At 36.8% G+C, this 17,058-nt stretch overlaps 1 protein-coding gene across 3 annotated transcripts in view; it reads right to left on the bottom strand.

Moving 5' to 3' along the window:
* Positions 1 to 9,302: 9,302 nt before the first annotated feature.
* LOC128243154 (CD109 antigen-like) overlaps positions 9,303 to 17,058 on the bottom strand; it is a 29,206-nt gene continuing 21,450 nt past the window's right edge. For all 3 annotated transcript variants that reach the window (XM_052960726.1, XM_052960728.1, XM_052960725.1), the window contains exons 28-32: positions 16,405 to 16,820; positions 15,785 to 15,993; positions 14,447 to 14,621; positions 13,745 to 13,850; positions 9,303 to 11,582 (exon numbers count right to left, since the gene is read on the bottom strand). In XM_052960726.1, the coding sequence (XP_052816686.1) occupies positions 11,395 to 11,582; positions 13,745 to 13,850; positions 14,447 to 14,621; positions 15,785 to 15,993; positions 16,405 to 16,820 (1,094 nt within the window). In that variant the 3' untranslated portion in view covers positions 9,303 to 11,394. The remainder of the gene's footprint in view (positions 11,583 to 13,744; positions 13,851 to 14,446; positions 14,622 to 15,784; positions 15,994 to 16,404; positions 16,821 to 17,058) is intronic.

The raw sequence follows: 17,058 nt of genomic DNA, 5'->3' as shown, positions 1-17,058 counted from the left end.
ACTTTTTGTCGAGTTTATTATGTATCTATAATTACATATATAATCGTATGTAATGTTCAGTAGATTTTGAAGACCATTTGGTGAAATTGCCGCTAACGCGATGTCATCAGCCAACGTAGTGTTACTTGTTATTACGTTTATAACATTTAAACCTTGTCCACTTCGCTCCAGTGAATCTAAAAGCCCATTTATGAACAGATTATATATCCAAGTTGAAATAATTCCCCCTTGGCGTATACCTTGCAACACGGGAAAGAACTCGGAGGTTAAACCGTTTGCAATGATACAACTATACATATTACTGTGCGCGTCAACTATAAGGGACCAAATTTTGCCTTGAATTCCAAGTCCTGCAATCTTGTAAAATATTGCATCCAACCATACAGTGTCAAATGCCATTTTTGTGTCGAGCATAGCGACGTATACTTTATTGTGGAGCTCAATATTGTGATAGATGGATTCTTGCAAATTAAAAGACGCAGTTATTGCCCCTGTATTCTTTTGGTATGCGTTTTGCTGTCGGTTTGGAAATTCAATGTTGGTTTCTTTTACCCATTTTGCAATTATGTCATGTAAGACTGTTTCAAATAGTTTATATATATTTGGTAATAGCGTTATAGGTCTATAGTTTCCGGGGTCACTTCTTGGTTTACCATTATCTTTGTAGGCAGGAATAATTAATCCCTTTTTACACATTTTTGGTATTTTGCCTGAGATTATTATTGTATTGAATAACGTTGCCAGGGCCTTATGCAATGCATCGCCTCCATGTATTAAGTGTTCATTAAAAATAGCATCGTATGATGAGGCCTTCCCCCTTTTCAACGTTTTAATATACGCTTTAATTGTTTCGCTAGTGATAGTTGGATTTATTTCTGGAATGCTATTTGCGGTACTGTTTTTTATTTTTAGTTGTTTAACTTTTTCCTCTACAAGCTTTTTAAAATCGTTATCAAAGTGTTCACATTGAAGAGGTGAGTACACATCGCGAAAATAGTTTGTAAATACCTTTAAAATATCGCCTGGTTCTCTAACAGATGTGTTTTTGTAGAATAGATGGGTACAGGCAGATGGTCTTTTGTTTTTCCTAGATTTAATTAAGCTCCAAAACAATCTGCTATCGCATTCAGCTGCTTTGATAAGCTGACTATTGAAGAACTTTTCAACGTTTTCAATTGCTGTTTTTTGTGTCGTTACAAAAATTTTCTTGCAGCGTTTATATTTCGCGTATGATTCGTTATGCCATCCTCTTGGCTGTCCTTCTAGAACCCATACTCGTCGTGCTTCGCGTTGTAAACTATATGATTTTTTCACTTCTGGCGTCCAGTAAGGTTTCGCATGGCGATTAAATTTAGATTGTGGAAGACATTGGTTAGACGATAATATTATTGCTTTAACGATAGCTTCGTACATTTCATCAACGTGAATTGTATTTCTTATTTGTAAATTTATCCCTAGTTTTGCTTGATATTCTGATATGTGTGTCTGATTTATTTTTTGCCATGCTATGTGGCGATTTACATTTTCATTGATTATCCGTATGACTGGTACTTTCACAAGTGCAAAAACAGGCAAGTGATCAGAAACATTAAACATGACATCGTCTAATATATTTACACATTCAATAAGATTTTTATCTCTATTTGAAATAATAATATGGTCTAACATAGATTCCATAGTAGTATAGGTATATCTTGGACCTTTACAAAGTGGAAAATGTACTAAGGTTAGCAAGTCATTTGTACGTAAAATATTCGTGAACACTTCATTTCGAAAATTACTTTGATTATTGCCTACAACAATATCAGCGTTCATGTCTCCTAGGAACATTACTATTCCATATTCTGAAAAAGTATCATATATAGCATATAAAGAATTCATGTAATTATCGAAAACATCATTAGCGTAATTTCCTGAAGGCATGTAAACACAGAAAGCAAAAATCTTTACAGTTCTACAATCTATTTCTATTCCACAAATTCTATCGTTTATGGATTCGTTAATATGTTTAACGCTAAAGTCTAGGTTGGATTTATACATAATAGATACGCCCCCTTTTCCACAACAAAGGTTATTATATGTGTTAAAGTTTTGGTCACATATTGTTATATTTCGATAACCATTCTGAATCGTGTCGAAAAAATATTTTGAGTGATCGAAAAGTTTATGTTCTGTGATAAAAGCTATATCAATTTGATATGTTAGTAGAAGATTTGAAAGACTGGCAGCTGAGGACATAACACCTCGGACATTCCAAGTGCAAACTCGTAGGCTGTTATTGTTAAGTACACTTGTATTAGTTAATGTCATTTGATTCTAGTGGATACGAGGCATGATCGTTGTTTTCATCGTCATAGTATTGGTAAGCCTGTCTATTGTCATACCCATAATGGGTTTGTTCGTTCCCATGATCCCGAACGTTTTCCGGTCGATAGTTGTTTGATTGGCGACGCTGGTACCATTGACGTCTCGACATCCACCGTCGACACTTCATAAAATTCGGCCAAAAGTTATAGTCTTCAAGTAAATAACCTTGGTGAGCAGGAACAACTACCTTTGCTGCAAGGTCACCAGATTTGCACTGAAACACGTATGATTCAACAGGAGTTAGAGTGTTGTCCGTTAGATACTGATTAAGTCCATGTTCGGACGAATCTGGGTCAATATTACTAATAAAGTAGCTTCGTGTTCGCCCATGATACTTGCCTTTGAATTTAAAGCTTGATGACTCATGCGGATTGGTATTTACATTAGTAGTTGACTGTCTCTTAGAGGTTATTATAGTTTCAATTTTGTTCGTGTTTTCTTCCGGGTAATATTCATCAGCGTCTTGGATATTCGTTTGCTGCGATTTTCCCTGCTCACTTCTCTGTTGCCGTACCCAGCGCGACTTCTCTCTATCAAAGTACATGGTATTTTGCTGTATCGTGCGTGTGTCTGCCATAGGAATGTTTGTATTGTTTACACAATCGCCATTTGGTGTTGCCTCATATTTGCTAGAGTCATTTTGAGAATTTTTGCTCTGTATGTTGAGCTCCGACATGTCCTGTTGCTCATGTCTATTTTGTTGGTTAGTCTCTTTTTCAGGAACTACCTTTGGTTTAGATATGAAGTTGCTTTCAACTATTTTCGTACCATTCCGTACTTCTTCCGCATACGAAAGGGATTGCGTTTCGGATAGAGCGTTTGTAGCATCTTTTGCTTTGCAATTTTGTACTTGAACTGCTTCAATTTGGCTATCAATTCTTGACACGTACGTCTTCAGCATGTTTATGTTTGTGTCATTTATTGTATTAATTCTTTCTTCGTGTTGTATAAGAGAATTGTACGTTTTGGCAGTAAGGTTTTTCATTTCTTGCTTAAGTGCGTGATTTTCATTCTTCACTAAATGCAGTTCTTCACTTATCTTGTGAAGCTTCTCTCTATCGGTTTTAACTTCGTCTTGTAGGGCCGCGTATTTATTTCCTAAATCAATGACAGAGGACAGCACGTTGCTCAGTTCCATTGTAAGGTCGATGCCAGAATTCTTATCTTCCGGTAGGTCGATTTCGTTGTCGTTCATTACAACTTGTGTTTTCGTTTTAGTAAAAATCGTTTCGATTTCACTAGGATCTCCTTTGAGAAAACTGTTTAAGATGTAACAATCATGTGCTAGCTTGTCGTATGCTGGCGTCTTTCTGGAGCCACGTCGTGTTATCAGCTTTGCGTCTGGGCAAGTTGGTAATTGTTTTGCACGCCTATAAAGTACATCTCTATATGATGTTATATCTGGTTCAGAACTGTTAGTGAGCCTTAAAAGTTTATCGACATAATGATCCCTTGGTAGGTTTAACAATTCTCTATCTAAAATACACGAGTTCTGTGGGCCCGGTATTTGCGACATAAGGTAGCTGTCATTATGGCTAACAATCGACTGTGATTGTAAATACGGTGTGCTCATTAGCGGATTTGTTTGGTTGGCGTAAAATTGCTTTACATACGTTTGTTCAGGGGTCCGTTGGTAAACTGGGACTGCTTCGTATGCCCTACAAAGTCCTGCTGTGGGTTGTAATTGGGGATAATATGCATCACCGGAGCTATTAAGGAGAGGCGACAAACCGCTAGCCATTCTCTATTGCTGAATAAAATCCGTTAATCCGATTTGACAACCATTATTCCTAGATCTGATTTTTAGTCACTGGTCAGATCACAATAGCGCAATGGTATGCATGAAGAAATAATGCATTTTCGTGTTATATAAACACAATGGTGAAAACATTTTTGCTTACAAAATTCTTATTTTATCAAATAACTTTCTTTGAAAAGTTTACCAGATAAAGATCATACGTTCATACACAATATATCCATTTTTGAACTATAACAAAAATCACATTTTTCATATAAATCCAATATTTTACGAGCACTTTCAAAAGCACACCCGCTCGCTCAATACCCTCTGTACAGGAATAAAAACACAATAACTGTTTGATTATGTTACAGGTGTACCTTTTAACTGTAAAAAAAGAACTTAGAAGAAAACAATCTGAATCCCCAACTACCGTTGGTAGTTAGATATACGCGAATAACCAACTGGAAGTAGTCGAGTAGCTTAATATCAACATCAATATCTAACTCTGATTTTTTTTTAAATCCCCAACCGCCAACTAGCAGGTAGTTGAATATTCAAATCCCCAACTAGTAACTAGCAGGTAGTTGAATATTCGCATCCCCAACTGGCAACTAGCAGGTAGTTGAATATTCATTCCCCAACTGGTAACTAGCAGGTAGTTGAATATTCAAATCCCCAACTGGTAACTAGCAGGTAGTTGAATATTCAAATCCCCAACTGGCAAGTAGCAGGTAGTTGAATATTCGAATCCACATCTGGCAACTTGCAGGTAGTTGAATATTCGAATCGCCAACTGGCAACTAGTAGGTAGTTGAATATTCAAATCACCAACTGGCAACTAGCAGGTAGTTGAATATTCGAATCCCCAACTGGCATCTAGAAGATAGTTGAATAGTGGAACCCCAAAACACCAACTTCCTTCCAAATTAACCGCCATCATAACTGTTACAATATTTAAGTTAGTTGAGTTATATCCCTTTTCACAAAAGAACGCATTGTTGCTGTAAGTATATGAAGTTTCAAGCTGATATTTTAAATGATTGTAAAACACTAAAATGATTTTATAAAACATACAGCAATAATACAGTCGAACCCCGGTCCTTTACATCCAGTTCAAGCCCACGCCCAGGAAATCAAGCCAAGCGAGTTCGAGTAAACGGTGTTCGACTGTAATTTTGATAAAATGGAAACGTAAGAAAAAATTCTACGAAAATATTTTGACGTCGGTTCAATGATTTTTGAAGAGAAGATTTCCAATGGTTTTCATAAAGACATATAGTGAAAAGAACCCTCGCCCCTGGCAGCCATGCTTTTTTTTAAAGAATCAACATGGGGAGGTGGATTTTGATAGTCATCTAAGGAACATGTATGTGAAATGATTTTCAAATTGGGCCAGTGGGTTCTGAGGAGAAGACTTCCAATGTTTTCCGTTTACACATATAGACCAATATGTATGAATGGAAAACTCTTAAAATATATATGGTATAGTGACGAAAATAAGCCCTGCCGCATGGCAGCCATGTTTTTTTACGAATCACCGTGGGGAGAAGAACTTTGATAGAGGGTCACCTTAGATAACCGAAGAACAGTTTCTGGGAAGTAGATTTTCGAGTTTGTATTCCCTTTCAGATGCCATGGCAACCATAGTTCTGCATGGAACCACTTTCATTGAAAGATCTAACAGAGGATTACGAAAGGAACATTCCTATGAAGTTTGGTCTAAATTGTTCGAGTTGTTTAGGAGGTTATTTGTGCTGCGGTGAGTTAAAATGAATGATTTGATGAGTCCTTATTTCACCAAGTTCTAAAACCGATTTGTGACTACTGAATGTCTCCCTTCAGGGGGCATAAAAATACAGACCACACCTTTGAACAACTGGTTTCCAAACCGGTTTGTGACTACTGAATGCCTCCCTTCAGGAAACATACAAATATAGACCACACCTTTGAACCAGGTTTCCAAACCAGTTTGTGACTACTGAATGCCTCCCTTCAGGGAACATACAAATATAGACCACACCTTTGAACCAGGTTTCCAAACCGGTGTGTGACTACTGAATGTCTCCCTTCAGGAAACATACAAATATAGACCACACCTTTGAACCAGGTTTCCGAACCGGTTTGTGGCTACTGAATGCCTCCCTTCAGGGAACATACAAATATAGACCACACCTTTGAACCAGGTTTCCAAACCGGTTTGTGGCTACTAAATGCCTCCCTTCAGGGAACATACAAATATAGACCACGCCTTTGAACCAGGTTCCCAAACCGGTTTGTGGCTACTGAATGCCTCCCTTCAGGGAACATACAAATATAGACCACACCTTTGAACCAGGTTTCCAAACCAGTTTGTGACTACTGAATGCCTCCCTTCAGGAAACATACAAATATAGACCACACCTTTGAACCAGGTTTCCAAACCAGTTTGTGACTACTGAATGCCTCCGTTCAGGAAACATACAAATATAGACCACACCTTTGAACCAGGTTTCCAAACCAGTTTGTGACTACTGAATGCCTCCCTTCAGGGAGCATACAAATATAGACCACACCTTTGAACCAGGTTTCCAAACCGGTTTGTGACTACTGAATGTCTCCCTTCAGGGAGCATACAAATATAGACCACACCTTTCAATCAGATTCCCAAACCAGTTTGTGACTACTGAATGTCTCCCTTCAGGGAGCATACAAATATAGACCACACCTTTGAGCCAGGTTTCCAAACCAGTTTGTGACTACTGAATGCCTCCCTTCAGGGAACATACAAATATAGACCACGCCTTTGAACCAGGTTCCCAAACCGGTGTGTGACTACTGAATGCCGTCCTTCAGGGAGCATACAAATATAGACCATACCGGAGCATACAAATATAGACCACACCTTTGAACCAGGTTTCCAAACCGTTTTGTGACTACTGAATGTCTCCCTTCAGGGAGCGTAAAAATATAGACCACACCTTTGAACCAGGTTTCCAAACCGGTGTGTGACTACTGAATGCCGTCCTTCAGGAAGCATACAAATATAGACCACACCTTTGAACCAGATTCCCAAACCGGTGTGTGACTACTGAATGCCGTCCTTCAGGGAGCATACAAATATAGACCATACCTTTGAACCAGATTCCCAAACTGGTTTGTGACTACTGATCGCCTCCCTTCAGGGAGCATACAAATATAGACCACACCTTTGAACCAGGTTTCCAAACCGGTTTGTGACTACTGAATGTCTCCCTTCAGGGAGCATACAAATATAGACCACACCTTTGAGCCAGGTTTCCAAACCAGTTTGTGACTACTGAATGCCTCCCTTCAGGGAGCATACAAATATAGACCACACCTTTGAACCAGATTCCCAAACCGGTTTGTGACTACTGAATGTCTCCCTTCAGGGAGCATACAAATATAGACCACACCTTTGAGCCAGGTTTCCAAACCAGTTTGTGACTACTGAATGCCTCCCTTCAGGGAGCGTAAAAATATAGACCACACCTTTGAACCAGGTTTCCAAACCGGTGTGTGACTACTGAATGCCGTCCTTCAGGAAGCATACAAATATAGACCACACCTTTGGACCTGATTCCCAAACCGGTGTGTGACTACTGAATGCCGTCCTTCAGGGAGCATACAAATATAGACCACACCTTTGAACCAGATTCCCAAACTGGTTTGTGACTACTGAATGCCTCCCTTCAGGAAACATACAAATATAGACCACACCTTTGAACCAGATTCCCAAACCGGTGTGTGGCTACTGAATGCCGTCCTTCAGGGAGCATACAAATATAGACCACACCTTTGAACCAGATTCCCAAACCGGTGTGTGACTACTGAATGCCTCCCTTCAGGGAGCATACAAATATAGACCACACCTTTGAACCAGGTTCCCAAACCGGTGTGTGGCTACTGAATGCCGTCCTTCAGGGAGCATACAAATATAGACCACACCTTTGAACCAGATTCCCAAACCGGTTTGTGACTACTGAATGCCTCCCTTCAGGGAGCATACAAATATAGACCACACCTTTGAACCAGGTTCCCAAAACGGTTTGTGACTACTGAATGTCTCCCTTCAGGGAGCATACAAATATAGACCACACCTTTCAATCAGATTACCAAACCAGTTTGTGACTACTGAATGCCGTCCTTCAGGGAACATACAAATATAGACAACACCTTTGAACCAGGTTCCCAAACCGGTGTGTGACTACTGAATGTCTCCCTTCAGGGAGCATACAAATATAGACCACACCTTTGAACCAGATTCCCAAACCGGTTTGTGACTACTGAATGCCTCCCTTTAGGAAGCATACAAATATAGACCACGCCTTTGAACCAGGTTTCCAAACCGGTTTGTGACTACTGAATGTCTCCCTTCATGGAGCATACAAATATAGACTAGACCTTTGAACCAGGTTCCCAAACCGGTTTGTGACTACTGAATGCCTCCCTTCAGGGAGCATACAAATATAGACCACACCTTTGAACCAGGTTCCCAAACCGGTTTGTGACTACTGAATGTCTCCCTTCAGGGAGCATACAAATATAGACCACACCTTTGAACCAGGTTTCCATACCGGTTTGTGACTACTGAATGTCTCCCTTCAGGGAGCATACAAATATGGACCACACCTTTTGAACCAGGTACCCAAACCGATGTGTGACTACTGAATGTCTCCCTTTAGGGAGCATACAAATATAGACCACACCTTTGAACCAGGTACCCAAACCGGTTTGTGACTACTGAATGTCTCCCTTCAGGGAGCATACAAATATAGACCACGCCTTTGAACCAGGTTCCCAAACCGGTGTGTGACTACTGAATGCCGTCCTTCAGGGAGCATACAAATATAGACCACACCTTTGAACCAGGTTCCCAAACCGGTTTGTGGCTACTGAATGCCGTCCTTCAGGGAGCATACAAATATAGACCACACCTTTGAACCAGATTCCGAAACCGGTGTGTGACTACTGAATGTCTCCCTTCAGGAAGCATACAAATGTAGACCACACCTTTGAACCAGATTCCCAAACCGGTTTGTGGCTACTGAATGCCTCCCTTCAGGGAGCTTACAAATATAGACCACACCTTTGAACCAGGTTCCCAAACCGGTTTGTGACTACTGAATGCCTCTCTTCAGGGAGCATACAAATACATGTACAATTTTATGGTCATAAACAAATGGAGAACACCTGCTCTGTTTTAAATCATTTTAATGATTATAATAGTCATGTACATGTTATAAAGAGGTTTCAATAGATGACAGGAATGTTTATTGTGTACAAATGCAAACGTATACAATGTAGGTATATCAAACGACATGATGTTCAATAAACAAGTCTTAATGTTGTACAATTATGTGAAAATTATTGCTCCCAAATGGCACCTTCAATAAACTACTTCAGTGAGAAATAAATTAAAGCCAAATTGCAGCTCACAGTAATGAACATCTATTTCAAGTTTAGTTTAAACTTGATCTATTGATTTTACAACAACTGAAGAGAAATGTATTAACTTAAGCTAAGTCACTCTCATTAGCAAGATGTTGCTTGGAATGACGTTTTTTCATGTTTAGTTTAACTTTATTTATTTTAAAATGTTTCTGAAGGGATTTATATTAACAATGCTTAGTCACTCTCTTCTTGTTTAGGAATATGAAAATGCATAAACAGAGAAAAGTGTGAATCTAATATGTATTCTATAAGTTTGCACCAACTCAAATCTGACTCCTCACTTTTCTTTGATAATTCAGACTTTGCATTTAAACTGTTATGTTGAAACTGTTAAACATCAGAATGTAGTTAAACAAAACTTAATGCCTGGAATTTGAAACTGGAATGAGTAATCTTTATAATTATACATAACTGAGTTTACAAAATGTACATATATTGTAGCAATAAGTGATCAGATCACCAAAATAAGGAATGTTTAATATGATATGTGTTGGTCAATATACAAAAATCTATATACAATTTCTACTGAGTAAAAAAATAAGAGATATATAAGTACTTACAATATACACATTCTTCAGTATAAAAAAAGATGAATGATATTTACAATGCTTTGATATGCAAAATCATGATTGTGATGTGTTTCGATTTAAGGCCAAGAACTAAAGAATTGTTCCCAATTTCTCTAACTTTCACTGCCCCAAAAATAAAGTATAGTCAACCCTGTCAGCTGGAAGTCATTTGACTCAATTTCGACGATGGCTCGAACTGGATGTAAAGGGATTATTGTCTCCTGAAAGCATTCCCACTTGGCTCGAATGTCCCAAGCCTCGAGGTATTTCCTCCTGTCCCTGGGAGTTTGAGTCGACAGGGTTCAACTGTATAGGTACGCCAGAATATTTTCTTTATTTTTCTTATTATACTAATGACAAATGTTGTGTTTTATTATCATTTTCACATTGAAAAACATCATTATTTTATTTTGATACATTTATGCGACTTTCCTGTGCAAGATACATTCAAAATTCATCCCAAAAAAGAAAAAACAAACAGTCAGAAAAAACTGTCTGCAATTTTTTTGGTCAGATGCAGGGAAGGTTGCTAAACAAGAAACAAACAATATTAATGTTATGCCGAAATATATAACGAAGTTTGTTTAAACTACATAACCCAGTTTCATTCAATAAAAATAACATGCGAGAAACAAATTGCTTTAAATCTACTAATAAAAGGCTCTACATATATCTAAGAAATCCATATAACAAAACATTAAGTTAATATATTAAAATTAAATTCTTTCACTTAATACAATTGATGAACGTTTATAAAAAAAAATCACATATGCAATGTAAATAAACATTGTTTACGAATTACTGTGAGCAATGACATTTATGATGGAAAATTATTTACAAAATGATAATTGCTGTACATAAAATAAAATTTCAGAAACATTTGTAAAATTGCATCTTCTGTTTGGGTACAGAACATACTTCAATCTGACTTCAGGTTTCAATACGGCAAATATTAACACAAATGGAGTACACAAATGGAGTACCATTTTACAATGATAGAATAACAACCTACATATATATTTCTTTCAAAGCAAAAAGTGTTTTAATTAACAGCACTTTTTTATTACATTTGTAATTTGTGTCTTTAAAAAACATCCCTTTTTCAATTTGATTAGTAAAATATCACTAACTCATGAAGATATTCACATATAGACAAACTGTCTTTTAACAACGTTGCATATTCAATTTGATGATTAAAAAATCACTCACTCGTGAAGCTATTCACGTGTGGACAAAGTTAAAAACAAAATAACACAAGTTATAGCACTAGGTTGTCCGTAACACATATCTCTTTACGAAAAATCCGATAATAAGTGCAAGAAGTGATAGGCTGGCTTTGATGAGTGATGCGGAGTTGAAATATGGACAATAGGGACACTGGTACGACCCACACACATAACAAATATTCAGGTTGAAGTTGTTATACGTCGTGTAGATGGAGGTGTTGTGCATACCTGTTAAGAAATGAAAACACAAAATAGAATATATCGAAACACTGCAGTTTAAATTGGTTCAAACATGTTTAATATTTCCCAACAAACATTACATAATATGCAGTCAAGTTTTAAATGTTTTTTTTATTACAAAAGTAGAATACATAAATGCCCTACAGTGTAGTTTTCCCCCATAAAAAATTACACAATTTGTACAATTTCATTTTTTGTTCTCTACAGACTTTAGTTTGTGTTTGAAGAAAGTAACAATTAGTATGTATATGCAACTTTTTTGTACTTGACCCAATGCTTACATTTTACTAATACCTTTAGAATAATGCATAATTTGCTTAACCCATTCACAACCAAATTCTCAAACTAACGACTTGGGAAGTATTCAGAATCAATTTTAAAACCACTTAGAAATGCACAATTTTTTTTTCGGCTGAAAAAATATAATATAACAAGAGCTGTCACAGAGACAGCGCGCTCGACTATTCCGCCGCTTTTCAGTGTAAGGATTGAAAAGTTTTGGCGAAACATGCATGGATCACTGCTTTAAGTGTAATAATAAAGGGCCATTATTTGCAAAACATAGTTATCTAACTTGATTATTCAATTAGGTTGGGTGGTTGAATACCATTGTATAAAGTCTCAATGCAATACATCAAGTAGTTGCTGAGATATTATCCTATGTGTGCTAACATGCAAGACCTTAACCAGAATTTCTAAGTCGCATAATAAAGGGGCAAATATTATATAATATGAAAGATAGAGTTATCTTACTTGATTAAAAAAGAAGGTCTAATGGTTGGGAGCCTGTGTGTAAAGTTTCAATGCAATACATGATGTATATGCTGAAGCATTGACTTAAAAGTGGTTACATGCAAAACCTTAACCAGAATTTCTATGTTGAATAAAAAAGGGGCCATTATTTGAATTTAATGCAAACTAGAGTTATCTTACTTGGTTATTTAAGTAAATTGGATGGTTGAGTACCATTGTATCAAGTCTCAATGCAATACCTCAAGCAGTTGCTGAGATATTAACCTATGTGTGCTTGCACGCAAAACCTTAACCAGAATTTCTAAGTCAAATAATAAAGGCCTATTATTTGCATTAAATGCAAACTAGAGTTATCTTACTTGGTTATTTAAGTAGATTGGATGGTTGAGTACCATTGTATCAAGTCTCAATGCAATACCTCAAGCAGTTGCTGAGATATTAACCTATGTGTGCTTGCACGCAAAACCTTAACCAGAAAGTTTAAGTCAAATAATAAAGGCCTATTATTTGCATTAAATGCAAACTAGAGTTATCTTACTTGGTTAATTAAGTAGGTTGGATGGTTGAGTACCATTGTATCAAGTCTCAATGCAATACCTCAAGTAGTTGCTGAGATATTAACCTATGTGTGCTTGCACGCAAAACCTTAACCAGAATTTCTAAGTCAAATAATAAAGGCCTATTATTTGCATTATATGCAAACTAGAGTTACCTAACTTGGTTAATTAAGTAGGTTGGATGGTTGAGTACCATTGTATCAAGTCTTTATGCAATACCTCAAGTAGTTGCTGAGATATTCACCTATGTGTGCTTGCACGCAAAACCGTAACCAGAATTTCTAAGTCAAATAATAAAGGCCTATTATTTGCATTAAATGCAAACTAGAGTTATCAAACTTGGTTAATTGAGTAGGTTGGATGGTTGAGTACCATTGTATCAAGTCTCAATGCAATAGCTTTAGTAGTTGCTGAAATATTAACCTATGTGTGCTTGCACGCAAAACCTTAACCAGAATTTCTAAGTCAAATAATAAAGGCCTATTATTGGCATTAAATGCAAAGTAGAGTTATCAAACTTGGTTAATTAAGTAGGTTGGATGGTTGAGTACCATTGTATAAAGTCTCAATGCAATACCTCAAGTAGTTGCTGAGATATTAACCTATGTGTGCTTGCACGCAAAACCTTAACCAAGGGGTGACGCCGACACCGACACTTGAGTGAGTAGTATAGCTCTCCTTATTCTTCGAATAGTCGAGCTAAAAATGAATTTTAGGAAAATCAGATATCAATAATTGTAAGTCCAACTTCAACATAAAACATTCATTCTAGCAACTTCTTCGACCATCTTGGCGTTTATCAGGTTGCATGCAATAACGGAAATATGAAGAAGATCTTACCTGGCTCATAATAGTCGTACACCCTGTATCGATGTTGGATAGTTCCGTTGGCCACTGGGTACCAACGATCTGCTCGGAACTTCACACACGTTCTTGTAGTATCAACCTTTAAGAGAAATCAGGTCACTGTTACATATTATGTAGTGATTTACATGTATATATGTAGGCTTAAATGAAGTGTTTTTCTATCCAGAAGTAATTCTATATATCAAAGCTTAGCACAATCTTCAGATGTGCTTTCATACACTAAGGACTTGTTTTATATAATATACTAGCGATATGAATTGTGCATGCGATTACATGCCAATCTTACAAAACTAAAAACATTTTAAACCGTAATTTTATTCTGAAACTTGTCACAAGTTTTAAGAACATACTCCACTCTTAACACTATCACTGGTATAATAAATTACCGTAAATGACGATAGGGAGTATAAGACGCAGAAAAAAAAATCGAGAAAAAAACTTTTAATCTATGTTTTGGGTTAAAGGTATGTAAAATGAAGGAGATGAACAGCAAAGGTACCTTGTATTCTTTTTTTGATTCCTTAAGTCTATTTTGCAAAAAATATTTTATCAGAACAATTAGTTCTGTTATTAAAATAAGTTTGCAAAATACACAAGGTACATTTATTTATGAGCTAGTTAAAAGGCTTATGGATCAAAGCCCAGCAGTCACAGTCACTTAACCACAGCACTTACATGGGAGAAATAGAAGACGACTTTGTTGTAGTAAAACTCTGCACGTTTCAGGTTCGGCACTTGACGGGAGCGAACGTAATCCCTCAACGTGTGGTTCATGATGACAAAACCCGTTGGTATGTCAACCTCAAGGACTGTCAGGCCAGATTCCATACTTTTATCAGTGTACACCCACCTGAAAATAGGACCAAATATTTTAAATGAATGCTCCATCTAACACTTAAAGCATCAACACTTGGAGAGTACCAGACTTATTTAAAGTACCAGACTTATTCAAAATGTTGTTGAATGGGAGTGTCAACTGGGAGTGTCAACTGGGAGTGTCAACGATAATATGGCATTGACATTTTATACCCAACATATTGTACATTTAATTTTTCAAAACCTTTCTTCTTTGTTGCTTTGAAATATTCTTTGAAATAAATACTTTGCCTGAAAAAGTTACATGTTTATTTAAATTTGCAAGTTGAAACTGATTTGACTTTTGGCTTTTCCTTAATACTCAAATGATAGATTGTCTTGTCGGCGCAGTGGTTAGCGCACTTGCTTTCCATCAAGGCGACCCAGGTTTGATTCCCAGCCTGGGCACATGCGAGTTTGGTTAGTGGTCGCCAAGCCGGACAAGTGCGTTTTCTTCAGGTACTCCGGTTTGCCCCACAACACAAGGCCACACTCTCGCGCAACATTGTGCCAACGAGAGTGATTTAGTATAAGTTACCATAACTTTCTTCATAATCGTTGTTAAATATGTAATGTTTAAACTAATACTCAAATGAATTTCTTCATCTTATGATATTTAGTTGTAATAAGATGGCTAAAGTGTGTATCAGCCTTTTTCTGTTTTACCTGTTTTGTAACATTACTATTATTACACGAATTATTATGAGACTTTCTTTTGAAGTTGATGACAAGCATTTAAGGTAAGCCATCTATCATTAGGATGATCATGCAAGAATGTGTTAGCACATTTTAGATATTAACCTGGAGAAAATATCTGTTTAATTTATATTGATTAACAATTATACTATATTTGCATGGACTACCTTTTTGAATAACACCATAATGATGCTACAATTATGATATGATATTTTCAATAGAGGTAAAAAAACAATTTTTTACTAATTATTTATTGCATGTCTATTAATTTGTTTCTTAAATAATGTAATGTCTATTATAATATTAAAAAAAGCTTTCGGTGAAAAATTGCTCTCGATGAAAATTTTAAAAACTTAACATTCTGTACCTTTAAAATGAAACTTTACCAGTACCTTTTTTGCATTAATAATGGATGGATTTCCTTTAGCATTAGTTAAGCAATTCACTTATATAACCTATTACCTAACGCATGGTGTCATCTCCATAACTGAATCGTTCCTCCCGGAGAACCTCGTATTTTCTGCTGTGAGCTCGAAGAACTGAATCTCATCCTGGGTCTTCTTCAGCAGCCAGGGGTATTCCACATGTACAGTGGTGGTCAGCTGCATCATTGTACGTCCCACGCCTTGAGCCGACACCCCGATAGTACCGTAGGTGAAGTCTTGAGGAATCTGTGGTCAGAGAACAAAGCATTTACAATAAATTGACTCCTTATTACTGGCTCAAGGTTATTATTGAGAAATTGCAGCAATGATACACAACCACATGTGAATTGCACTGAATAATCAACAATTTAAAAGCAATTTCATCCAGACATATTAACATCTTTATAAAATTTAATATTTCAACAACTGTATTCAAACTAAAATAATGAATCTATAAATGTTCACTTGTTAAGCTTGTTCAGAGAATTTTTGTTTATTTCATGCCCAAATTAGATTTTCCCTCAGTAAAATGTCCAACAATCAAAAGTGCCATCTTGAAAATAACTTGAACAGATCATCAGTAATCTGGATTAAAGATCTTCAAAAGCAAATAGGTTTTTTTCTTCAGTTTGAAACTTTCATGATTCTAACACATACATAGCTATGCTGCATTTCAGTGTAGTTTGTTTTGGTCATCTCAAAGTAGCTGTGCCACGTTGGTGTAGAAGATGCTTCCATGGAAACGAGAATGTTAAACACATTTCGATTTGGATCGACTTGAGTAAACTCGGACAGCGCTTCCATGGCGACCAGCGTATCCTGTGTTGACGCCATACCACCTACGAAGTTTCGCATGTAGTTCAGCCAACGCATCATAGCGTCCCGTTGGATTTTTGTATCAGTCTCAACACCCATTCCGTTGTGTTTGATGTGGGCCATGAGAGCATACGCTGTCGACTGTACAGCGTATCCATCATTCATCTGTTCAATACGTGGTAACAGGTATCGCAGTGCGTTGATAAACTCTGATGGATTATCTGGGATCGCGGAGTCGGAGAAGTAGATTTCGTTACCTGAAATACAAATAACATCAATGTTAAAGATGTTTTAAAAAGATTCTACAAACGAATCAACTGAAACTTCAATAAACATGTGGATCATCACAAAATATCCATCATAATATAGGTTGACGCATTTTTATTTTTTAATTAATAGCTACGTGGACACAAATTCCAATGTGTAAAAAGCACCAAATTATCAATAATATCTGTACACATACCAAAATAGTTTTGGCTTCAATCAAGTTCAACC

The sequence above is a fragment of the Mya arenaria genome, chromosome 8 (assembly GCF_026914265.1).
Source record: "Mya arenaria isolate MELC-2E11 chromosome 8, ASM2691426v1".
NCBI lineage: Eukaryota > Metazoa > Mollusca > Bivalvia > Myida > Myidae > Mya > Mya arenaria.
The sequence above is the reverse complement of the archived record's forward strand: the minus strand, read 5'-3'. Positions and strand labels throughout refer to the sequence as shown.